Genomic DNA, 25,924 nt, shown 5'->3' with positions numbered 1-25,924 from the left:
AGCTGGTCTAATGAAGATCCGGCAAATCGACAGCAGATTGCTCTCCAGTCAGCTTCTCACCAGAAGAGTATAGTAGGTGGACGGGAGAGTTTCTCCTGTCGACCCCCCCTCAGGGTCGTCCCTGTGGTAACGTGACCTAAGGTATGTCAACTCCTGCTATGTTATTCACGTTGCTGCAGTTGTGTAGCAGAGGTCGATTTACCGCGGCAGTGTAGACAGCCTACCCCAGCGCTTCCTCATTCATTGCTGAACCTCGCAATATGCATTTGACAAAAGCCGTTGGCAGGGCCCACCGTTGGCAGCTCTCCCAGTACACAGGGCTCAGCCCGTTAGCGCAGCAGGGGCGGGACAAGGCCCCTGGAGCCAGCCAGTGACCAGCAACGTCGCTGGGGCCCGGCTGGGCTCGTGGCGCTCCCGCGAGGCGGTGCCCAAACTAGCGTCCTGCCGCCCGGCCTTATTCGCGAGGCAGAGCTGATCCATGCCCGCTCCCGGTGGCCACGGACGGCTCGAGAGTGCCCTGAGCCGGGAGAGACGCGACATCCCGCCGTGCAGCTTGGGGGCCTGAGTCCCCCCCGCCCATGACGTGTCGGCGTCTCTCTCTGCACAGGACAAGAGTCATTTTCGTAACGCACCGCAACAGCCCACAGTGACGGCAGCATGAAGCCCACCGCTAGGTCACGCGACGCCTCCCCACTGAGCTTCGTACACCACAACCGGGGCGGGAGAGACTGCGCATGCGTGGGCAATCTCTCTCGCGCTCTCTCTTTGCGCATGCGCCTTCAAGGAACGGGCCGGAAGAGTGGAGCTTATCGTCATCGATTATGCGCCCCAGATCTAAACAAGCGCCTGCATCGCCTACTGCGGCGGCGCATGCGCAGTTGGGGGGAAGACTGTGTCCCGGTCACCCGGTTAGGGGAGCTGGTGACGTTTGTTTGTTGTTAGTGGCTCCGGAACTGTCCCCTTCCTCGCGCGCAGGCGTAGTTCTCTCCCGTTCCTCACTGGCCCGAGCGGAGACGGCCTCGGTTCCCGAGCGGGGCGCTGGCTGCTTCCCCTCCTCGGCGGCCCCATGGCGGTGAACTACAACGCGAAGGAGGAGGCGGACGGGCACCCGTCGGGAGTGGGGGCCCCTGGCGGGGCGGGGAAGAGCCGCAAGCCGGATAACACAGCATTCAAGCAGCAGCGCCTGCCGGCCTGGCAGCCCATCCTGACAGCGGGCACCGTGCTGCCCGCCTTCTTCATCATCGGCCTCATCTTCATCCCCATCGGCATCGGCATCTTCGTCACCTCCAACAACATCCGCGAGTACGAGGTGAGGGTCGGGCCGGGCCGGGGAGCGGGCTGTTAGGGGCTGGGGGACCGGCGCTAGCTCTCCCTGCCCGGGTGGGGGTGGCGGTTAGCCGGGAGGCGGGGGTCTTTGCCCTGAGAGGGGAACTCTCTCCCGTGGTGGTTACCGGCACTGGGCTCTCCCGGCCGCGGAGGATGACGGGGCTTCCAGCTCCTGTTCTCAGCTGGTGTCTGAGCTCGCGCCTCGTCCCCCTCGTCTCGGTGAAACCCTGGCAGAGGGTGAGCTGGGGCGATTTTGAGTGCAGGAAGTGTTCGGAAAAGGGAGCTGGGCTTGGTAAAGCCAGGCAGACCACTTCTGGGAAATACCCTGTACAGTCCTGGCCTGGGATGGAGGAGTGTGGAGTTAATAGCTCTCTGCCTTCCATAATTTACCACATTATGGTTGACGTTACAAATGCCACTGAAACAGAGAGAAAAGTCCCCAGCCTGGGTAATAACTGGAAGACCCAGTGTTTCTCATGGAGCATCCATTCCTCAGACCATGGTCAGATGAGGTAGGTTTTATAGGTAGCATGATAGTCTAGCAGCCTGCAGGATTAAAGGGGTTCTGCTGTTCCATTGGGCATTGCCAGATCCTTCTTGTTTCTACATGCTGTTGTGGTCAGTGTGGTTTTGGAGGTGAAGAAATTGCTTCTGTAGGAAATGACTGTGTTTCTCAATTTGGTCAAATGTTAACGTTCTGTTTTTAATTACTTGTTTATTTCTTGCATTGACTAATGGAGGTTGAAAGAACATAGAGTGGTAGACTCAAAACACTGAAGGTGACCTTGCCTACTACCCTGAGCATCCTTCCTTGATACTGATTTCTCTAGCTTAGTGGTCTCCAACTTTTTTACACCTAAGATCACTTCTTGAATTTAAGAGCAACCCAGAATCTATCCCTCCCCTTCCCCCTGAGGCTCCACCCCCCCATCACTCACTCTCCCCCACCCTCACTCACTTTTACCAGCCTGGGGCAGGGGGTTGGGGTTCGGGAAGGGATGCAGGCTCTGGGCTGGGGCCGAGGAGTTCACAGTGTGGGAGGGGCTCCGGGCTGAGCCAGGGGCATGGGACTGGGGTGCAGGAGGGATTGAAGGGTGAAAGTTCTGGGAGGGAGTTTGGGTGCAGGAGGGGGCTCTGGGCTGGGGCAGTGTTGTGCAGGAGGGGATACAGGGTGCTGGCTCTAGGGGGGGTAGGTAGATGATGTGCAGGAGGGGGGTTTGGGTTGCAGGCTCTGGGAGGGAGTTTGGGTGCAGGAGGGGGCTCTGGGCTGGGGCAGAATGTTGGAGTGTAGGAGGAATATGGGGTGCAGGCTCCGGGAGGGGGCTTAGGCCTGGGGGTTGGCATGAAGCCTCCTGCCGAGCGACACTTACGTTGGTCAGCTCCCAGTCATCAGCACAGCAAGGTTAAGGCAGGCTCCCCGCCTGCTCTGGCCCCATGCCACTGCCAGAAGGGGCCAACACCCCTGTGGGCGGGGGCACGTGGCTCGGCTTGCTGCCCCTCTCTGCAGGCAGCACTCCCGCAGCTCCCATTGGCTATTCTCGGCCAATGGGAGCTCCAGGGTCAGTGCTTGCAGACAGAAGCAGCGCGCAGAGACCCCTGTCTCCTCCTCCCGCATGGGGCGCACTAGCAGCTTCCAGGAGTGGTATGGGAACAAAGCAGGCAGGGAACCTGCTTTAGCGGCAGCCCCACTACACCACCGGAGATCGCGATCAACTGGGAGAGTCTGTAGGATCGACCAGTCAGTCGCGATCGACTGGTTGGTGACCACTGCTCTAACCTGATCAGCATACATTTCAACACTAGGACCTTGATTTCACTAGAAGAAAAGATGGCTTTTTGCCACATGGTAAATCCCAGTGTGGACAAGGCAAATATAGTTTAATGCTAATAGCAGGCTGAGGTAAATATCTGTAACATGTTAAAAGTCATGTTTATTTAGTGATTATAAAAAACACATTTTTTCCTAGCATGCATGCTCCCTAGAAGCCTGACATGTCAGAAATTTAGCAGTAAATGCACCAAAGGTGTGTGCTCTTCAGTTTGCATTTTCCAGTGATATTGTAGTATAAATATTCAGACAATACTTTGCATTTGGTACACCGCTACCTCGATATAACGCCACCTGTTATATCCAAATTTGGATATAACGCAGTTAAGCAGTGCTCTGGGGGGTGGGGGAGCTGCGCACTCTGGTGGATCAAAGCAAGTTCAGTATAACACGGTTTCACCTATAACGTGGTAAGATTTTTTGGCTCCCAAGGACCTCATTATATCAAGGTAAAGGTGTACTTAGCTACAGTTTTCATATAAACCCTTAAGCTTTGGCTTTACAACTCTTAAAAAGCTCAAGCTGAAAAGTTGCACATCGTCGTCAAAAACAAACTTGTCATCATTGTTAAATCTGATCAGCTTTTATCTACTCTACATTGTGTTGACTTAGACCCCAATCTTGCAAACACTTACATGTATGCTTAACTTTACCGCTTTCAGTAGTCCCACTTAAAATAGTGGGATTACTCACAGTAATAAAGTGAAGTGCATATGTGCTGCAGACTGAGCCCCTTAAAAATACACTTTGGTGTGCAGATCAAGTCATACCAGTTATATAAAAAACAGTGTTGTTCACTTCTATCTTTCAATCAGTGGAGATAACCTCCTTGAGGAGTGAAGATGGAATAGTTGTGGAAATTATTTCATTAGCTAGATTGAAAGAGTGTCTGAGATTTTTCATTTGTATATCTTTGTTAAAATGTTAACACTACCATAATGCAATATGCAAAAGAATATAAACATCAGACTACTTAAAAAAATAAATGAAACCCTCAAAGGCAAGGAATTTAAAAGATAAGGTAGAAATGTGCTTTATGTTCTCCCAGTAGTGTGTGTGCTCTTAATTGCTTTCTAAAAATATACATGCTTTTCTGCCCAGATTTGAGCCATACATTCCATCTCAAAATCAACCCTGAGCTTCTTAAAAAACATAGTTGGATTTGATAGACTAACTTTAAGACATTTTCTTGAAATAACGCTTAGGATGAACATGTAAACTCTAAATTTGAGTGTTCTTTTAATGATTGGAACAAGAGTAAAAAGTCGTCGTTTCTAACACATCAGCCACCATTGTAGCTCATCATTTCTTTAAAGAAACAAATTTTCTTAGTTTCGTTCTAGAATAAATTATTACAACAAAAAATATTTAAAATCAAAGGGCAAATTTTTCAAAACAGAATGCCTGAAGTTAAGGCCTTCTATCTATATTTAGATAGCTAAATTTATGTAGTCTGATTTTCAGAAAAGCTGTGCCCTCCTAGCCTCAGTGAGTATGTCTGTACTGCATCTGGGAGCAAGCCTCCCATCCCAGGTCTCATAGACTTTAAGGTCAGAAGGGACATTTATGATCATCTAGTCTGACCTCCTGCACAATGCAGGCCACAGAATCTCACCCACCCACTCCTGTAACAAATCCCTAACCTGTGTCTGAGTTATTGAAGTCCTCAAATTGTGGTTTGAAGACCTCAAGCTGCAGAGAATCCTCCTTCATAGCTGAACTGTTGTTTCAGCAGTTACAGACATGACAAAACATTCAAGCTGTGCACGACCTTCGTTGCCAGATCACCTTGATAAGCCCCAGTACCTGCCAGTTTGTTGATGTTTCCCCCCTTCTTTTTACCATCAACCCATCCCAGATTCAGTTTGGGGCAACATCTTGTCTGGAGGTTCCAATGTTCTGCAAAACTGAATTGTGTGCACCCAATAAGAAAATGTAGGAACTCTGTGCTGTGGCATTATAGTCCATCTCACCTCTTCTGGTCTCTAGCTATTTTATTGGCAAACATTCTTGTTTGCTTTTGCAGCAGTAGTTTGCCCTTAATATGTACTCCATTAAAGGAAGGGGATACAAAGGATTCTCTTACTGAATAACAACTAACAAGAAAAAACTCAGAGAAGCATATGTTCTCTGCCAGGAACAACAACAAAGAGAGAGAGGGTGAAGATATCAACCAGAGTTCTTTTGAACTTTAAAATAGCTCTAGCTAAACTGTTGATTAAAAAGAGAGCAGTAGCAGGGCCACAGATTTGTGTTGGTAGAGCTCACACTAGTGTGGTAAAAAAGCTGTATAAATGTTGCAGCTCAGGCTTTCTAACCTAAGAGGTAGGGTGGGCTTGAGAGCTGGAGCCACAGTGTTAAAGCAATGTCTACACAGCTATATTTATCATGCTAACACGGGCCCTATTAACACAAGCCTGTGAACCCAAGCTGTGTGAGATCACGGATGCTTCAGTTACTTAATATCTTTGAAAAATATACTGCTTTTATTTAGGTGTCTAGGCCCTTGACCTAACAAACATTTGCACACATGCTTAACATTTCTTGCATGAGTAGTCCCGCTGATTAAAGTTAAACTTGCGGTTAAGTGTTTTTGGGATTGGGTCCTAAATATAGACTAAGAAACTTTAATTGAAAGTTCCCAGTTTTGAAAATTTTGGCCTAGTTTCCTTTTTTCAGCTTGATTGGGAATCATTCTGTTCATTTTCTTTTTTGGGTTCTTATATTGAGACTAAGACCATAATGTCTATATAAATACATAAAATGGATCTGCTAGCTGTAGAGGAATGTTCATTTAAAAATAAATAAATCTGGTCTCACTGTTTTTTTTTTTTTGACAAGTTGAGGTTCAATGGCATGGGGTATACGTTGTGATGATAAAAGATTATATGCCAATGGGGATCATTCATTTATTTCCCAGACTCTTTAATGATTGTCTTTTTAAAGATATATAACCAAATTTTCTTCTGCAGTCTAGCCCCCTTGTGCTGCAACAGACCTGCAGGATCCCCTTGGCATGGGTAAATCCCGAACTGGCGTAAAACCATTTTAGTTGTTTTCTTGCAGTCCCTGGAATGGAATAAAGGGTGTGGCTGGAATGTGAATGTGCCATGGCCGTTTTTGGCTTACATATTGTCCTTTCAGAGCCGTAGCTAGCTGCATATTTTAGAGTAGCCTATATGCCACTCTGAAATAATCCAGAGCTGACAAATAAAGCCCTGCGCAGATTCAAAATTTGTATCTGCATCCAATCCGTGATCTGCAGATCATTTTTGCAGATATAAAGCAGATATCTGCACGTTTGCAGGGTTTTAGATATAAAATTTGGATCCACATCCATCCGCAGTCCACAAAAATGGTTCGCGGATATCCGCATCCATGGACACACCTCTCTTCCCCTTAGCTGTGAATGATAGGCACACCTGTATAATCTAGCTCATAGAATTTTTACGAACAATGTAATTTTTTTGGTAACTACTCTGTGGTTTAAAACAAAATGAACATGTTAAGCACTTTACAGATTTGAAACAACTTCATTTTAAAGTAAAATTTAGTCAAGTAATGTCAACATTTGATATCTTTATTTTCCAATAAAGCCATGTTTACCAAACAGTTGAATATTCTAATACAGTGGTTCTCAAACTTTTTTTTTTTCACAGACCACTTGAAAATTGCTGAGAGTCCACTTAATGATCTTTCCAAATGTTGTTTGTACCATTAGTTAACTATTGTAAAGTACTTTGGCTAAAAGCACTATATTAAAAAAAAAAATGATTTTTTTTTTTGTTCTACAAATAAAAGCACACAACTTATATTTTAATATCAGTAGTCTTACCTTTCTAATGCAATGGATGTGCCCTCTCTCCCCTGCCGCAGCAGCCCCCAAGCTGGGGCTGGAAAGGAAGGGGTCTCTCTCCTGCCACAGCAGCCGCAAAGCTGAGGCTGGGAAGGAGGGCCATCTCTCTCTGGCAGCTGCAGCCCTGGAGCTGGGGAAAGTCTCCCCTTTCTCTGGCCGCTGGAGCCCTGCACATCCCAAATTTCCCCCACTCCCTCTTCTCACCCCACTGCCCCCTCCCACCTACCCTCTATACCCCCTAGAGGCCACCACATCACCTTACATGTGCATCTTCTCCAAGGTCCAGGTACCTAATTAATGGAGCCACGCTTGCTTCTCTTGTGCACCTGGGTGGCCACACACATCTTAGAGGGAGCTATCTGCGGACCACCTGAATGGAGCTGGTGGTCCATAAGCCACAGTTTGAGAACCTTGGTTCTAATAGCTGTCTGAGTCAGTGAATAATTCCACTTCTTACTATACGCAAACATGTTTATTCCATAAAATTATTTATAAGTTACTGTCTCTTGTTCAAAAAAATAATGGTTGTATTGGTTTTATTTATGAAGGGGGGGGGTTATAAGAAGCAATTTAAGCACACTTTGTTAGTACTTGTCACTCAGCTAAATGTGGAGTATCAGTGTAGGTTTCACACTGATTTCCATTCCTCTTGTCATGAATTGAAATATAGAAGCTTTCCAACAGCTTTAATGTAACATAAAATTGCATATCCTTTACATGAGTCGCTTTTCTAGCATTTTCTGAAATTCTGTTTAGGTCACATGAACATACTTCAGAGGATGGGTAGTGTGTTCATAGCAGTCCAGTTAATAAAATAAATAAATAATTTTGTTGAATGGAAAACAAGTACACCTCTATCTCGATATAACGCTGTCCTTAGGAGCCAAAAAAATCTTACCACGTTATAGGTGAAACTGTGTTATACTGAACTTGCTTTGATCCACCAAAGTGCACAGCCCTGCGCTGCCTCCTTCCCCTCCCCGCCCCAGAGCACTGCTTTACCGCGTTATATCCAAATTCATGTTATATCAAGGTAGCGATGTATATGGCTAGCAAAAAGGTGTCTTCGATGTCTTACCAGTTTCTCTTGCTTTCTTTTCCTCTACCCTGGGAACAGTGCAACAAGTGTTGGATAAATTTAAATTATTTAGGAATCATTCAGGAATTGAAACATAAACATTGAAAATTAATTCTAAAAGATACTGACAAACTGATCCGGGTCTAAAGCAATTTTTTTAAACTATCAATAATATGATGTATACAGAATGATTGTTCAATTATTTACTTTGTAAGGATGAACAAAATTGACTTATAACAGTTAAATGTACTATCAATTATAGATGACCCACAAATGAAAAAAATTATGGAGTTTGTTCTTTCTCTTTCTGCATTGCTGCTACTATCAATTACTGTTTATTATTTGTATTACCATAGAGCTAAGAGGCCCCAATCAAGAGTATGGTCCCATATACAGACATGTAGAGAGAGGAAGAGAGAGTGATTTTCTACTTCATAGAGTTTACAGTCAGTTGTTTAAAAACCTGACATTTTAAAATATAACCTGCCTGCCTTTTTAACCTTAAAATAATAAGCTTTGTTTTTTATGTAGGACTCTTTGGCTGACTAGAGAATAGAGTGGGCTCTGAGTATTAAGATCTCTGTGAAAGATACTTCACTCTAGGTTTGGCTTGTCATAGGAAAACTATCAATTGTTGACAACAGGTGTCAGTACAGTACTAGTTCAACTGCTGTTTAACTGCCTGTATATATAAGGACAGACTGGGCAGCACTGTTGCAGATCTGTAGCCAAACACATTGCTGACGGAGACTGCTGAAATGGTGCTGTTTCCAAGTGAACACAGGGCCTAAAACTTGTTTATTTTTTAGATAACCCTATTTAATTCAACCTTCTTGCCGACTCTCAAACCTGGTATACACTAGAAAAAGGATTGTTGATAATGGGGGTCGGCAATAGGTTCAACTGCAAAAATAGACCAGACCAGGGGTCCCCAATGCGGTGCCTGCAGGCGCCATGGCGCCCGCATCCTGGCCGGCAGTGGAGCATCTGCCAAAATGCCACCAAATTTCTGCGGCATTTCGGCGGCGACGCCTCTTGATGACACCACTTGTCACTGACAAGCGACGTCATCGAGAGGCATCGCTGCCGAACTTCAGCAGCATTTCAGCGGATGCTCCACTGCCGCCACAGTCCTTTGTCTGGCGCCTGCCAGACGAAAAGGTTGGGGACCACTGGACCAGACAAAATAATGTGCAATTGCCTTTTGGAAAACCATCCAAACAGCTGGTCAAATTATCACTGTTCTGTCAGGACACAGTACAAAATTCTTGTATTTATATACTTTGTAATAAAGGTTTGTTTAAAACACCAAACAGAATGATGAGTTGACCCATGTATATATTCTCTGAGGTTTTTAACTCTTCATGTTAATGTTGTTTGAATTACATCATTTTAAAAGTTAAGTAATCCGTAATCAATCAAATAAACACTGATGGTTTTCTCCACTATCCAGTGGTAATCTGTGCTTCCTAGCTTTCTTTAAAGACATGCCAACATCATTGTCTTAATATCTTATATTAAGAGCTAGCCTTTCAAAAGCAACCAGCAGCTCCCAGTTGGGGTCTGAGTGCTTTTGAAAATCCTACCTCCTCATTTAGGTGCCTAAATGGGGAGTAACAATGTATTAAGTAAACCTCCATGAGTTGATTTGTTTTTAGCACAGACATTCTTTTTTTTCCTTCTGTGATGTGAAAAATCCACTTGTGGAACCTTAATTCTATATGAAGTCTTCTGTGTGGGAATATGCTTTGGATTTGAGATGGAGTTGTTTGAGAGAGAGCAGAGATTACGTCAGTCTGGTTTAGCAATCATTATTTATATCTTTCTCTCATTGTAACTCAGCATCTTCTTTTTCTTGCAGATTGATTACACAGGAACTGACTCTTCTAGTCCCTGCAACAAATGTTTGAATGTGTCCTGGAATAGCACACCACCTTGTACTTGCACCATTAACTTTACACTGGATCAAGCCTTTGAGGTCTGTTACTTTGTGTGTGAGTTGTTATCAGAATTACTCTTAATTTTATGTTCATGCCTTTTGCATTTTATCATTGCTTTTGTAAGGTATTATACTAGTTATCTTAACATCTGCTTAGTTAAGTCAAAAAACTAAATTTCTATGTTAGAGGAACCTCATACTTGCCTTATTCTTAAAAATTCAATCCTGTTATGCTCTTCTCTTCATCCATCAACTAATCCTGTGTGTTGTGTCTTCTCCACAAACTACATCTAGTGCAACAGGTTTGAATCAGGTCTTAATTTATTTAGCATCACCCAGAAATGTTTAACATTAACTGGATCCTTAAGTCATGAATCCACAGATTTGTGAGATTTTGACAGTCTGTGCTGAGCTTTTTATTAAATTCTCTTTCTGTTGCACCACTGATGGTACAATATGTAGGAGCATTTGCATAGACTGCTTGCTGATGTTTTAACTATCATTAACCAGAGTTAGATGACCTGTTATAAAGATACAAGTGGCCAGCCTACATTAGCACTTCCAGTCATTGATGAAACAATGCGGGTGGTAGTGCAACTAAAGCAGATTTTAACAATAAACTCAGTGTAAACAAGGCTTGCAGACTAGTTTTATGAATGTCCCTAAGGGCATTCAGTTTTACAAAAGTTTGGGGGTCTTATGCTTTAAAAGAAAATTTGAGTTTCTGTGTGAATTTTAGAAACACCCTGTATAATGTAAAGATTTGGAAAATTGAGACTCCTTGAATTGTGCAATACCATGTGACCAGATGCTGCCTGACCACTCCTGTGTGGTTAGTGAGAGAGACCCAGATCAGAATAACCAATAGTCCTGTGGTTGGAGTGCTCTTCTGACAAGTGGGAGACCACTATTCAAATCTATTCTCCCCTTCAGACGGGATGGGGAGGAAATGAGCTTGGGTCTCTCACGTTCCAGTGAGTGCTCTAACTACTGGGCTAAAAGTTATAAGAAAGGTGGCTGCTGCTCCTCCGTTTTTTCATGCAAGAATGGCTTAGGCGCTAAGCCGTTTTACTCCAGGAGAGGAGTTTCCCAGCTATGGATCGCAAGCAGGCTTAGATGCCTCTCTGCAGCCCAGATTTAGCCAGTGAGAATCCATGAGAAGGAGGGGTGGGAGTTATGATAAACCCCTCTCATTGACATCACCCATTGACTAGGTCAGGCAAGGAGCCACCTAGCTTGTTGGCTTGTTTGGATCACAGCTTTAGTCACCTATCTCTCCGCATTCATTGTATAGAAAGGCTAGGTTAGGCACCTAACTCAGGCTTTGTGGATTCCATTATTTCAGTGATTTTTCTAGGTGCCTAAAAATTAGGCATAGCAGTACTTAGCATTGCTGTGCCTAAGTCCCTTTGTGGATGTGGGCCTCAGTGTTGGATACAATGAGTGTGGGAAAGCCCCTTGAACTTAGATATTGACACTGAAGAAACTTTCATTGTTGCCTCTGAATTGTTAAACAGTGAATGTAAGGTATTTCAGCATTTCTTCTTGATGACTTGTAATATGTGAGGTTAGAAGGACACAACTTGTCTTTCAGATGCCAGGCTGAGTTTACAATACCTGCAGTATAAAACATTTTGTTTTGATTTGTCTTCTGAGCTAATACATTATGAATATTACTGATGTAGAATAAATATAGAACATCAGTATGTAAAGATTTATCAATTTCCTGGCTGTATCAACACATTAATGTATCTTATGGATCGTTATCTTATGTACTGGTGTTATTGAATACCCTTTTTCAATCTGTCACCTTGTGTTTTGCAGACCAATGTGTTTATGTATTATGGACTGTCCAACTTCTATCAAAACCATCGTCGTTATGTGAAGTCTCGGGATGACAGCCAACTAAATGGTGATAATAGTTCTTTACTTGTAAGTAAACTTATGCTCAAATCTAATCATCAGTAATAATTAGATAACATAAATCCATATGCTGTAGAAGCATTTTCAACATTGAGGTGAAATAGACACTTTTCTTTGTGCAGTAGGAGACATTGTCAAAGAATCAAAGTTATATTGGTGACTTCATATATGTTACACTTAATGGACATTATATACACCTCTATCTCAATATAACGCTGTCCTCAGGAGCCAAAAAATCTTACCACATTATAGGATAAACCGTGTTATATTGAACTTGATTTGATCCACTGCAGCACGCAGCCCCGCCCCTCCCGGAGCACTGCTTTACCATGTTATATCTGAATTCGTGTTATATCGGGTGGCGTTATAACGGGGTAGAGGTGTACTTCTATCTGATGAATTGTGATACAGTAGATTGATCATTGCTCACTGCAAATAAATGTATTCTGATTAACTTGGATCTGTTGTGCTTTTCAGGCAGTGAAACCAGTTTAGCTCCATTTGATCTGTCTGAAGTTTTATCTTTCACTAATGAACAATGCCCAGCTAGTTAGCAGATTTCAATGCTTAGAATTGGATACTCAGGGTCATATTCCAGTTGATTAGCTACTAGTTATCAAATATCAATACTAAAATGCATGTGCTCAAAGCAGCTATGTGAAGTTTCTCATGTCCTCTTTAGGAATGCTTTGTCTTCTACAGGCAGTGTGGGAACAAAAAGAATAGGGATAAATGGTCAGTTTTCACTGTGGAGAGAGGTAAATAGTGAGGTCCCCTAAGGATCTGTACAGGGACCTATGCTGTTAAACATATTCATAAATGATCTGGGAAATGGGGTTAACAGTGAGGTGGCAAAGTTTACAAATGATACAAAATTATCAAGATAAGTCCAAAGCAGACTGCAAAGAGTTAGAAAGTGATTTCTCAAATCTGGGTGACAGGGCAACAAAATGGCAGATGAAATTCAATGTTGATTGATGCAAAGTAATGCACATTGGAAAACATATTCCCAACTATGCATACAAAATGATGGGGTCTAAATTAGCTGTTCCCACTCAAGAAAGAGATCTTGGAGTAATTGTGGATAGTTCTCTGAAAACATCTGCTCAATGTGTAGCAGTAGTCAAAAAACCTAACAATTTTAGGGACCATTAGGAAAAGGATAGATAATAAGACAGAAAATATAATGCAACTATATAAATCCATGGTATGCCCACATCTTGAATACTGTGTGCAGTTCTGGTCACCCCCTCTCAAAAAAGATATATTATAATTGAAAACAGTACAGGGAATGGCAAAAAAGAATAAGGAGTATAAGGAGAAATTAAAAAGAATGGGACTGTTCATCTTAGAAAAGAGATGACTGGGATGAGGGGATATGATAGAGATCTATAAAATCATGAATGTTGTGGAGAAAGTGAATAAGAAAGTGGTATTTACCTTTCATATAATACAAGAATTAGGGGTCACCCAATGAAATTAATAAGCAGCAGGTTTAAAACAAACATAAAGAAGTACGTCTTCACACAAGGCACAGTCAACCTGTGGAACTTGTTGCCAGGGGGATGTTGTGAAGGCCAAAAGTTCCAAAAAGAATTAGATAAGTTAATGGAAGATCGGTCGATCAGCGGCTAATAGCCAAGATTGTTGGCTATTTGCAGCTCTAGCAGATACTTCACTCTCTGTTCCCTGTGACCTTTATAGAAGGGTGGGAGAGTTCCAATAAATGGCTGTTGTGCTACTGAAGTCAATTTTATTTACTTGGATGTTTTGTCTCAAAACAGGGCGAGTTGGGGGAGGAGTTACCATTTTTACATTTTCATTTTATAGTATCTATTGGTATTATATCAGGATATAAATATTTTACTGTTAAGTGCCTAAGTCTTTTTTCAGATAGTCTTAGTGGTTTAATGGTGGAAATATGTTTTAAATATAGTTTGGTTATTCTGAAGCATTAGATCAAAAGCATACAAAAATTCCACTATATAGAGCATAGATTTAAAAGAAAAAATTGTATTCTACAAAATGTATGCACTATGTGGGTTCTGAACTCTGATTTAGTTTTTGTTTAGTGAGTAAAAACTATTACAATTAATATTAAAAATTATATTTTAAATAGTTTAGACTTGGCAATTCAAATTATGTTATTCAAAGGATGCAGAAAATGTAGTTTATAATGGAATTAGTTAGCTGCAGATCTTAACTATCTCTTCTTTTCTTTTAAACATTAGCATCCCAGTAAGGAGTGTGAGCCTTACAGCACGAATGAGAATAAACCCATTGCTCCTTGTGGAGCTATTGCCAACAGTATGTTTAATGGTATGGTCATAAAATATCAAGACACTTTTGCAATCTGGTACACGCATCAAATTGTGGTATAAATTATTTGAAATTGATGTAAAATGTTAGAGGATTTTGTCTTTAAATTAGACAAGCTTTAACTGTGCAAAGCAAATAGATTTTGTTATGCTTGAGTGCAGAAGGGGAAACATGCTAGGGGAACTGCTACTGCTTATTTTCCTTCTGAAACTGTATTATCAGATTCATTCAATTATGACAGCAAGGGTTGGGGATAACTTCCACATGGCACTGGCTGTTATGTTTATCTAGTACCTATGTGGTACTGTATATAAAATAAAATAAAATATGGAGATCTGAGTGAAGGATCAGAGTCTGAGGGGGAAACGTGGGCAAGCACAGCAGGGACAAAGGAGAGCAGAGGAAATTTGGGGGGAGGAGATCTAATAGATATATATGAAAAGTATGGGGAATGAACAGCAAGAATCAGAAATACCATTGAATCACAGTTATGACATAATTGGTGTCACATAAACTTGGTGGGATAATTCACATGACTGGAATATTAGATAGAGAGTATAGCTTGTTCAGGAAGTACAGGCAGGAGAAAGAAAGGAGGAAGCATTGCTTTGTATCTAAAAAATGTATACGCTTGCACTGAGTTTGACAGGGAAGTAGGAGATAGACTTGTTGCAAGTCTCTGGGTAAGGATAAAAGGGGTGATGTCATGGTAGGTGTTACTGTAGACTACCTAACTAGGAAGAAGAGGTGGATGAGGCTTTTTTTTAAACAACGAATAATGATCAATAAAATCCGTCCAAAAACACAGAACTTGGTGGGGATGAGGGATTTCAACTACCCAGACATCTGTTGGGAAAATAATACAGCACAGCACAGCTTATCCAACAAGTTCTTGCAATGCATTGGTGACAATTTTTTATTATAGCGTGTGGAAAAAGCAACTGGGGAAGAGGCTATTCTAGATCTGATTCTGATAAATGGAACAACTGTTCGGTAATCTGAAAGTGGAAGGCAGCTTGGGTGAAAATGATCATGAAATGATAGAGGTCATGATTCTGAGGAATGGTAGAAGAGAAAACAGCAGAATAAAGACAATGGGCTTCAAGAAGACAGTCTTTAGCAAACTCAGAGAATTGGTAGGTAAGCTCCCATGGGAAGCAAATCAAAGGGGCGGGGGAAGAGTTCACAAGAGTTGTCAGATTTTTAAAGAGACATTATTAAGGGCACAAGAGCAAACTATCCCAATGTATAGGAAAGATAGGAAGTTTGGTAGGGACCATGCTGGCTTAACCAGGACATCTTCAGTGACCTGAAATTCAATAAAGAGACGTACAAGAAGTGGAAACTAGGTCAAACTACAAAGGGCAAATATATATAAAAAAAAAAAAAAAGCCACAAGAATTTGGGGACAAAAATAGAAAGACTGATGCACAAACCAAGATTAACCTAGTCAGGAATATAAAGGTTAACAAATACATGGGAAGCAAGAGGAATACCAAGGGCCTAGTAGGCCCACTACTTAACGAGGAGGGAAAGACAAAAACAAGAAACTGCATCAATGGCGGAAGTGTTAAATGCCTTTTGTGTTTGTTTTTGGTGAAAACAAACAGCGATCGGATGCTTACATAGTGAACATCAGTGTAAATGGCGTAGGATCTGAGACTAACATAGGAAAAGAACAAGTTAATTACAAAGACAAGCTAGATGTCATCAAGTTGGCAAGACTTGATTAAATATATCCTAGAATAGATAGAGAACTGACTGAAGAGATCTCTGAGCCATTAGCAATTTGACTTAGTAGTCATCAATGGTTCACCTGCATGGATCTGTCCTGGGTCTGGTTTTATGGAATATCTTCATAAATTATTTAGATTATTACATAGAAAGTACGCTTTTGAAGTTTGTGGATGATACCAAGCTGAGAATGGGTGCAAGCCCTTTCGGGGACAGAATTAGAATTCAGGTTGATCTTGACAAAATGGAGAAATGTTGTTAAATTTAAATAGGATGAAATTCAAGAAGAATGAATGCAAAGTACTACACTTAGGAAGGAATAATCAGTTGCACAAATACAAAATGGGAAATGACTGCCTAGGAAAGAATATTGCAGAAAAAGATCTGGGGGTTGTAGTGCATCACAAATTAAATGAATCAACAATTTAAATCTCTTGCCAAAAGAGTGAACATCATGCTGGGATGTGTTAGCAGAAGTGTTATAAGCAAGACACAAAAAGTAATTCTGATACTCTATTCAGCATTGATAAGGCTTCAGCTAGAGAATTGTGTCCAGTTCTGGACACCATGCTTCAGGAAAGATGTGGACAAACTGAAGAAAGTCCAGAGAAGAGCAACAAAAATGATTAAAGGTCTAGAAAAGTTAACCTATAAGGAAAAATTTAAAAAAATAGGGTTAGTTTAGTCTGGAGAAGAGAAGACTTTGACGGAGGGGAAACGTAACTGTCTTTAAGTATGTAAAAGGTGTTTTAAGAAGAGGCGAGAAGTTGCTCTCCTTAACCACTGAGGACAGGACAAGAAATGATGGGCTTAAATTGCAGTAAGAGAGATTTAATTAGACATTAGGAAAAACTTAACTATAAAGGTAGGTAAGCACTGGAACAAATTACCTAGGGAGGCTGTGGAATCTCTGTCATTGGAGGTTTTTAAGAACAAGTTAGACAAACACCTGGTTTAGATGATAATACTTAGTGCTGCCTCAGTGCTGTGGCCTTGAAGACCTATCAAGGTCCCTTTTAGTCCTACATTGCTATGATTCTATGATATATTGTGTCCTGTGAAACAATTCATTTACTCTGATAGTCATGGCTATAAATGCTGCCTTCTCCTGTTTTTGTGGAAATATCAAATAATCCTGAACAGATTAAACTAGAGTCAATTGAAGGTTTTTCTACCCCTTCTCTAACATGAATTTCTCATATTAGATACATTGGAATTGTTTCGCATTGATAATGAAACAAGGATCCCTATTACTTTGAATAAAAAAGGTATTGCTTGGTGGACAGATAAAAATGTTAAGTTCAGGAATCCTTCTGGAAATACAAATAATTTGACAGCACTTTTCCAAGGTAAGATCTTAAAATTTTAAATTGAATAACAAAATACTGAAAACATGTGAAATGCCTTTTAATAAAAAGCTATTGTTACTGATTTTTTTTTTTCCGAGTACAAGCACTGTAGTGGGCATCCTAATATCACTATGCTGTCATTCTGCTAAGAATACCAAGCTCAACACTTCTTTTGCCATGCAGAGAGAGTTATGATTTGTCTGAAAATGACAGAAACTATGTGTGTCTCTATTTTACTGCAGTATTTTAAATAATGATTTAAAATCAGTACAGTCATTGAAAGAAACTGATATTTTGAAATGCTGGAATTAGAACATGTTATAATTCCCTGCCTATCTTTCAGAAAGTCTAGAAAATGTCTTAAGTAAAAGTTAGTGGTTTGTCAAGCAAAACATAAATGTCATAAACATACCCTCTGGCAACTGTATTAATTCCTTCTATTGATTTCTAATTGGCCAAAACCAAAATTACCTTTTGAATGCCAGTATCTGGAATTGCACACACACTTCAGAGTCTTAGAAAAAAGTTCTTAAGTGCACACCAGTATCTAAACCTGCAAGATATACCTCTTGTCTAAATATTTCTAGTTAATTGAATTCTTTAATTTTAGGCACAACAAAACCTGTGAACTGGCCCAAACCAGTGTATATGCTAGATTCCGAAGCGGACAACAATGGGTTCATCAATGAAGACTTTATTGTGTGGATGCGTACTGCAGCATTGCCTACATTTCGTAAACTCTATCGCCTGATTGAGAGAAAAAATAACTTCCAGCCTACCTTACCAGCTGGAAAGTACTCTTTGGACATCACATACAGTATCCTTTATTGAAACTTTAAAAACTGCTAATATCACCTGGAATATTTGAATGTATGTATTTATAGCTTTCAGAATTTATGTCAGTATTTCAGTTTTGAGAACATGTGATATGAAACTTTTGTTCTGAGATGAATTCAGAGACGCTAATGCGAAGGATGTTGTTTGTGAATAAATAATATCCTTTTTGTGCTTTATTTTATTAGCTGCATAGCAGAACCACATAGCATGTCTACGTGTAAATTAATGAAATTATCAGCCCAGTTTACTACTTGTGCAAAGAAGACTGCTCTGGTAATTGGTTTGAAGAAGGCAACATAGTATCTATAATGGAGGTAAACAGTTTGATATTGTAAAGAGTGCCCAAATGAATCACTATAGAAAAACCTGGTATTTATCAGACACATGGAAACTTTCTGGTCTAAACATTTCACATTTTTTATTTGTCCTCAAATGAGAACTGGTCCTTAGACTGTTTTGTAGGCTTTTGAGTTGGTTTTTGCTGTGAAAACTTGAAGCTCTGAGAATGTTGAGATGTGCAGAGACTTCTTGATGAGTTTTGTCAAACATCCTGAGTTTTTAAACTTCATAAACTGTGAATAACTTTGGGTCAGGAAGAATGTAGGATATGTTTGTGGAGTCTGCAAGCCGTTTAAACCAATTAACTTTGATTCCAGAAAATCAGAATCTTCTGTCACGCTACAGTGTAAAATCTCTTTAGTTTAATTTACGAGTTTTCAGTTCCTGGTCAAGAAATACAGAAGCATGCTGCTGCACAGATTTCAGGATACACAGTTGCAACCTGATCCAGAAGATATGTAAATCCATCTTCTGGCAACCTTAGTCCTGGCATTTCTTAATTTTGAGTGCTTGACTTTGTAACTTTAGTCATTTACTTCTACTAGTTTTTTGTACAGAATGTAGTGGCAGGAATATGCTAAGTCCTTTAGACAGGTGTGAAGACAATCATGCAATCTAATACGTCACTGAGGAGAGAACGATAGTGCCTTTTGAGGAGATGGCGGAGGCATGGCAATGCAAGCGATGGATTCCAGGTACACGGCTTGCATGGTAAACTCAGAGACAAAGCTGGAGGACCCTTAGGGCTTGTCTTCACTGGAGAGTTAACTTGGGCTTTTACTTGGATTTTGTCGCTAACCTAGTTCATAACAGGGCTAGAGATCTGTGTGTATAGTCGGGATGCTTTCAGCCCTGGCTAGCTTCCCTGTCTGGGGCTATAGGCTAAAGCCAAAGTGCTGTTTATGCATGGTCTGGTAACCAGTTCACTTTGCAGTGTGGGCACGGCAAATCAACTCGGGAACTACTAGTCTGCCATTGTCTTCCCACAGTCCTCCACCAGGCTGTATATTTTTGCTCTCTGTCTTTTCTGCATTTCCTGGTGCTAACAGGCCAAGACAAGCTCCTCACGCAGCTCCAAAAATATGGCCTTCCTCATGTGGAAATTCTGGGCTTTCTGCTCCTCATCCCAGATCTCCATGACAGTATAGTCCCATCACTCTGCTTGTGGTTCTGCTCCAGAAGCATTAGGTTGTGGGGATTCCACAGTGTTTAAAACCTCATCAACTATCTCCACTACTCCATGTCTGCATTCAACCTTTGTGATCTCCTTAGCAAGGCACACTGCTGCGTTCTCAGGGTTACAAGCTGCTGCCAGAATGCCCCATACCAATGTCATGCCTGCATCTGCTTCCTGTTTCCAGAATGAGAGTTGCATTAATGCCAGCCGCAGGTGTGTTGGATCCAGGCCATGCTACAAGTTAGAATGGAGGCTACAGTCCGAAATCTACCATATAACAAACTGGAAATGGTTTTCTTCTGGTGAGCTAAGATCACTTCAGCACAGGTGCCTAGAAAGGACGGACAGGTTCTTCCACAAAACACTATGGAAATAGTTCACAGATACATGCAGCACTAAACAATAGGATATTACCCTAGAAGTCTTACTGCTTCACATGTGAGAGTACAGCTCCCAAGTGGACACAGGCCAATGGATGCACTCAAGTATAGTTGTGTGCTGTTCCCTTTTATGGCTGTGCTACATATATGCTGATAATCATGTCCAGATCTCGTCATCTCAGTGATTTCTACAGTGAAGACATACTGAAAAGGGGAGAAGTAAAGCAGGCAGTTTAGGTGTAGTGAAGGGAGAAGGAAAGACAATGTGTAAAGAATAGGAAATAAGTGGGAGCCTTGAACATAAAGGACCGTCTCCCCCCCCACACACACACTTCATAGATACTAGGGTTGGAAGAGACCTCAGGAGGTCATTTAGTCCAGCCGCCTGCTCAAAGCAGGACCAATCCCCAACTAAATCATCCCAACCAGGGCTTTGCCAAGTCGGGCCTTAAAAACCGCTAAGGAAGGAGATTCCACCACTTCCCTAGGTAACCCATTCCAGTGCTTCACCACCCTCTTAGTGAAAAAGATTTTCCTAATATCCAACCTGAACCTCCCCCACTGCAACTTGAGACCATTATTCCTCGTTCTATCATCTGCTACCACTGAGAACAGTCTAGATCCATCCTCTTTGGAACCCCCTTTCACGTAATTGAAAGCAGCTATCAAATCCCCCTCATTCTTCTCTTCTGCAGACTAAACAATCCCAGTTTCCTCAGCCTCTCATAAGTCATGTGCTCCAGCCCCCTAATCATTTTTGTTGCCGTCCGCTGGACTCTTTCCAATTTTTCCACATCCGTCTTGTAGCGTGGGGCCCAAAACTGTACACAGTACTCCAGATGAGGCCTCAGCAATGTCGAATAGAGGGGAATGATCACGTCTGTCGATCTGCTGGCAGTGCCCCTACTTATACAGCCCAAAATGCCATTAGCCTTCTTGGCAACAAGGGCACACTGTCGACTCATATCCAGCTTCTCGTCCACTGTAAGCCCAAGGTCCTTCTCTGCAGAACTGCTGCCTAGCCATTTGGTCCCTAGTCTGTAGCAGTGCATGGGATTCTTCCAGCCTAAGTGCAGGACTCTGCATTCATCCTTGTTGAACCTCATCAGATTTCTTTTGGCCCAATCCTCTAATTTGTCTAGATCCCTCTGTATCCTATTCCTACCCTCCAGCGTATCTACCACTCCTCTCAGTTTAGTGTCATCTGCAAACTTGTTGAGGGTACAGTCCACGCCATCCTCCAGATCATTAATCATAAAGAGAAATTCACTTGATGGTTAAAGAGTCTGCCAAGGCAAAGAGCCTCACTGCTTACCAGTATAGCAGTTCTGTTCTATTCAGGCTCTTAAGCCAAGCTCCTCACTGTAGTATCTATCTGCCATTTTATTAACCTGGCACTCTTAATTCCCCTATCACTCAAAGCTAAATCTGAGAAACTGAGAAATTGTTGGGAATATAGGAAGAAAAGACCTTTCCCCAGTGACCTACAGCATAGCCTACTGCCTCCTTTTAATGAAAGAGGAGGCAAGCTTCAGGTGGATCCAACAGTCAACATCCCCAATTTGCAGAACAGGTTGACAAATAAAGTTAGCGGTGACAGAGCTAGGATATAAACAGTTCGCAAAAGCTGCAAGGAGAGAGAGGGGAGGCAATTGCGCTCTGAGGAAGCACCAGCCAGCTCAGAGTCTTAAGAACATCAATGGAAGTGGAAGCTTTCTTACCTCCTAGTATGGACACAAACCTCTCCAGCAAATACAGAATCTGTTTAATATACATCAGGTTTTTTGCCTTCAGACATGTAAACTGTAGTCATTGGAGCTATGGCAGTTTACACCAGCTGAGGATCTGCCCCAGGACATGCTTAAAATTGATCTGGAAGGTGAATGAAAGCCAGTGAAGGGGTTTAATGAGACACATGTGGTCAGAGCAGCAGGTAAAGTAGATGACAGATTGAAGGTTAGGTGAGAATCCAAAATACCAGACAGGAGGAAGGTTGCAGAAGTTGATATTAAAAATTTAGCAGGGTCCGTACAAGAGTTCTTAATCATTTGTGTGACTAGCAGCTGTGTATTGGTCAGTGAGAGAGCCTTATTGTTGTCTTTCGTTTTGCTGCACTGTAGCGGAGAGTACATGAAAACTGAGAATTAAAATTAGGTCACTAAGGAAATCAGATATTGGGGAGAGGGTGTATTACATTGTTACCAACTGAAATGATCTCACGTTTTAATATGCCAGCCATACTTCTAATTAAATGACTGAATTTAGGATGAATTTTCCTATACGTTCTTCAGATTACCCTGTGCACAGTTTCGATGGACGGAAACGGATGATCCTGAGCACAATATCATGGATGGGAGGCAAAAATCCATTTCTGGGAATCGCTTACATCACTGTGGGGTCCATATGCTTCTTTCTAGGAGTTGTGCTGCTTGTCATTCATCACAAATATGGAAATCGAAACACTAGTGCGGACATTCCCAATTAATCTTGTATTCTGAAAACAAATGTACTGCATGTGCATCAAGGCCAGTCCAGAGTGGGCCCAGTTTTTTAGCTTAATCTGCTTATATTGCTTCTGAAGCTGGGTGCAAAACTCTTTCTCTAAAGCCTTTCTTCCCCTTGCTGTGGATTGACTTTCGAAAATGACGGGTATTTAATTAGCTATACTGATTGTATCTATGCTGACTGCATAAATGGTTTTCTGATGTTGGCCTCTTCCTAGGCAGGCTATTGTGATGCATATAGCCCCTGTTCCCTTAATGCATCTGCTGCTTGTTTCTGTGCTTTGTAATATATCCATATGATACTGTATGTATAGGTTGTGTGGAGAAGGGGGAGGCAGTTTTAGGATATAGTATAACTTGTTAACCATTCACAATGTCAGTGCTATTAAAAGGAAAAATAAGAAGTCTTTAGTGTTTGTTCATGTCACTGTATTGTGTGCATAGGCTTTATGTTCCTTGCTGAGATGTTTAATATATTAAAGTTGTAAAATATTTCCTGTGTAAGTGTGTTACACATTAAATCTTCATAAAGTACTGTTATAAATTCACATAACTCTCTGTATTTTAGATATCAGATGTGCCTGGCATGGGAACTAACATCCCCTGAAAATGTCAGGAGATCTGTCAACTGACTGTATGGGTGAATTTCCAAGTCTAGTTTCCACTTGAAAACAGTTGTTGAGATAAAAAAGCAGCTTTGTTCTAAATATTTCTTTTGCTTGAAGTTATATTTAGAACAGTTTACCCATTGTACTTGTGATCTTGCTCTCTGTGAGCAGCTTGAAGATATTAATCAAGGAAAAAATGAAGAAGTTCTTTCCAATCATAAATCTGGGTGGAATAACTATCTTGCTGGTAGAGGAACTTCCTTGTTCTGCTCTAGTTAAAAACAAGGCTTAGATGTTCAGAGCAGGCTTTGTTGTAGTAAATTAAATGTAATATTCGGTTCCCTCGTTATTTGGAAAAAATAAAACTGAAATTTACTTTTGAAGGTAAGTGTTCAAGTCCTAAACTGAAAGAATTCATGGTTATTGAAATGACTGTCCCTTTTCTTTTTACATAGATTAAGCTTGACATGAAGGTCATTTAAAGTCTGTTACAGGTAGTGTATGCTATTCCCTCAAATCTCAATATTAAAACCGGTTTCATTTTTGTTGGTTCATTCAAAGTTAACTGTAAATTGTAAGCTACTGCATTCTAGTAATTTTAGATGATGCAAATTATACATTGTAATTTAAATGGCAGAGGTTACTTTACATGTAACTGGCTTGATAAAGTATCTGAATATTCAATATTGAATAAATGCTGCAAATGATTTATGATGACACTTTTGTCCTTAAACTTATTTTCACCTGGATGAATATGTATTGTATTCTGCTGAATGAGATGTACAGTTTCAATGCAATTTAGCCAAGTTTTAGTATTTCTGAAATCATATACACTTGTGCCAAAAACTTTGTTCATATTTTAGTAGCTTAACTTGTGGTCAGTTTCTGAAATATACTGTATTAGTATATCAGTTTTGAGAAGATCTCTGACCATTTTTTTTTTTACTGAGTTGCTTGTTTCCTTATGTAGTATTTCAAGTTAGCAGTGAAAATAGTCAGTTCCTTTGTATACCATGTGAAATGAGGCAAAAGTTAAACCAATGATTTAGATAGTTTGTTCACTGATAAAATAAATTTTAGTTGGTATGTTATGTAGTTGACTGCACGATAGAATGTGGCAGTGCAACACATGATGATTTTATGTCCAAAAGAACAGTTTAAGATTTTTTGAAAGTGTTGAAGTTTCATAATGTCATTGTCATTACAGAATTGGGGTATACAACTTTGATTAATGTCTCCACACAGCATAGTAGAAAAGCTGCACAAAAGATGTTAGGTTAAAAAAATCACTTTAAATTATAGAGTAGTTGCAAGATCTTATTCATTGAACTAGTAAGGGAACTTCTCTCAATTACTGGTTATTTAAATATTTTTATTTTTATAAATGTTTTTTTTGGCTGGTATTTGTCAGCTCAATAAAGGTAAACTGAATATATTTTGCTGTGTTCATAATCAATGTTTTAAATATAAGGAACTTCCTCTTGAATTACATGCAACAACTGAAATGCCATTTCAGGTGAAAAACTGATTCTAGCAATAGGTAAATATCACCTTTTGACTAGCTTGAGAACGATATTTTCCTAGGGCAATGTGTTTCCTCTGGTGTGCAGAATATTTAACTTCATTCCCTAATCTTGCTGTTAGTCATGACTGTCTCTCCTCCCCCAGCATTCCCCTGCTGAATGCTTGTCCCTCTTTGGAGGTCATCTTAACTAACTGGATCAACTAAGGTACTTTTTGCTGCTCTTATCAGAGTTAAGAAAGGGGTTTCCCTTTATTAAGTAAAATCACTGCTGTACGTTCTTAATCTAAGGACCCAAATTACAAGATAAAGCTTACACACCATAGTAAATAAGAGACAACTAGAATAATATGAAAGTATATAATGCAAAACTAAAACAAGCCTTGGTGAATAGGTAAAAGGCCTTGGTTTAGATTCAATTAGTAATCTTATAGAGGGTTCAGATATGTTCTTTCTATATGTAAAAGCTCATAGTTTCACTTGAGCAAGTAGATTCCATGGTCCTTACCTTGTTTCTCTTGCAGGTTGTCAGCATGCAGTCTGTTTATAGGTCTAATTCCAGTGTCCCTGATTGACCCTTCCCTGGGCAATGTCAGTCTCTGGGACTTTAGTATATTTCTCTGGAGTCTTTCCACTTATACTTGGATGTGAGCAGATGTGACCTTGTTCATCATATCAGACATTCTACACAATAGTATTGGCAAAAGTGTCCTCTCAAAATGTCTGTTCCTCATTTAACTACCATTGCACATTTTCCAATTTCCTCTAATTTTGGCATAGCTGAGACAGTGCGCCCAGTGCAGAGGAGTAGTGAATTTCCTTGAAGTCCTTGTTGACATGAAAGTCTGCTTATGGAGCAGAATCTTCCCTTGAAAAAATATTTAGAGAGACTCTTTCCTTTTGCTCCCATTCTCCAAACAAGTTCTCTGTGGTGTAGTATCAGGTCCTTAAACTCTTTCTGGATCTCTTGTTAAAGCCCAGTTATTTGTAAGCAAGCAGATTTATGGGCAACCATCCAGTTTCAAGCAGTGGTCCTACAAGTATCTCCCACATCAGAAGTTACTTAAACCTTGGGGCAATTGGGAGCTGCTAACTACTTGTTTCACTCACGGCTCTGTATTACCAATTTCAAACTTGGAGGCCCTGAGTGTCAAAAGCCAATGCATGGCATGGGCCTTTTAGCAGGGGGAGGAGGCAGAGTATGT

General features: G+C 41.0%; 1 protein-coding gene across 1 annotated transcript; it reads left to right on the top strand.

Annotated features, from left to right (window-relative positions):
• The first annotated feature begins 866 nt into the window (after positions 1-866).
• On the top strand, positions 867-23,914 carry TMEM30A (transmembrane protein 30A). Its single transcript, XM_032788162.2, has 7 exons — positions 867-1,309; positions 9,950-10,066; positions 11,852-11,959; positions 14,182-14,269; positions 17,209-17,352; positions 17,963-18,169; positions 22,377-23,914. Exons 1-7 carry the CDS (start codon positions 1,067-1,069, stop codon positions 22,568-22,570), a joined length of 1,101 nt encoding a protein of 366 aa, XP_032644053.1. The 5' UTR covers positions 867-1,066; the 3' UTR covers positions 22,571-23,914.
• The last annotated feature ends 2,010 nt before the right edge of the window (positions 23,915-25,924 follow it).

This window comes from Chelonoidis abingdonii, chromosome 3, assembly GCF_003597395.2.
Source record: "Chelonoidis abingdonii isolate Lonesome George chromosome 3, CheloAbing_2.0, whole genome shotgun sequence".
NCBI lineage: Eukaryota > Metazoa > Chordata > Testudines > Testudinidae > Chelonoidis > Chelonoidis abingdonii.
This window is presented reverse-complemented; position numbering and strand designations above follow the sequence as displayed.

Coding starts and splice junctions, on each gene's coding strand:
- TMEM30A (XM_032788162.2), top strand. CDS start 1,067: ATGGCGGTGAACTACAACGCGAAGGAGGAGGCGGACGGGCACCCGTCG. Junction 10,067..11,851: donor CACTGGATCAAGCCTTTGAG/GTCTGTTACTTT, acceptor TGTGTTTTGCAG/ACCAATGTGTTTATGTATTA. Junction 17,353..17,962: donor TTTGACAGCACTTTTCCAAG/GTAAGATCTTAA, acceptor CTTTAATTTTAG/GCACAACAAAACCTGTGAAC.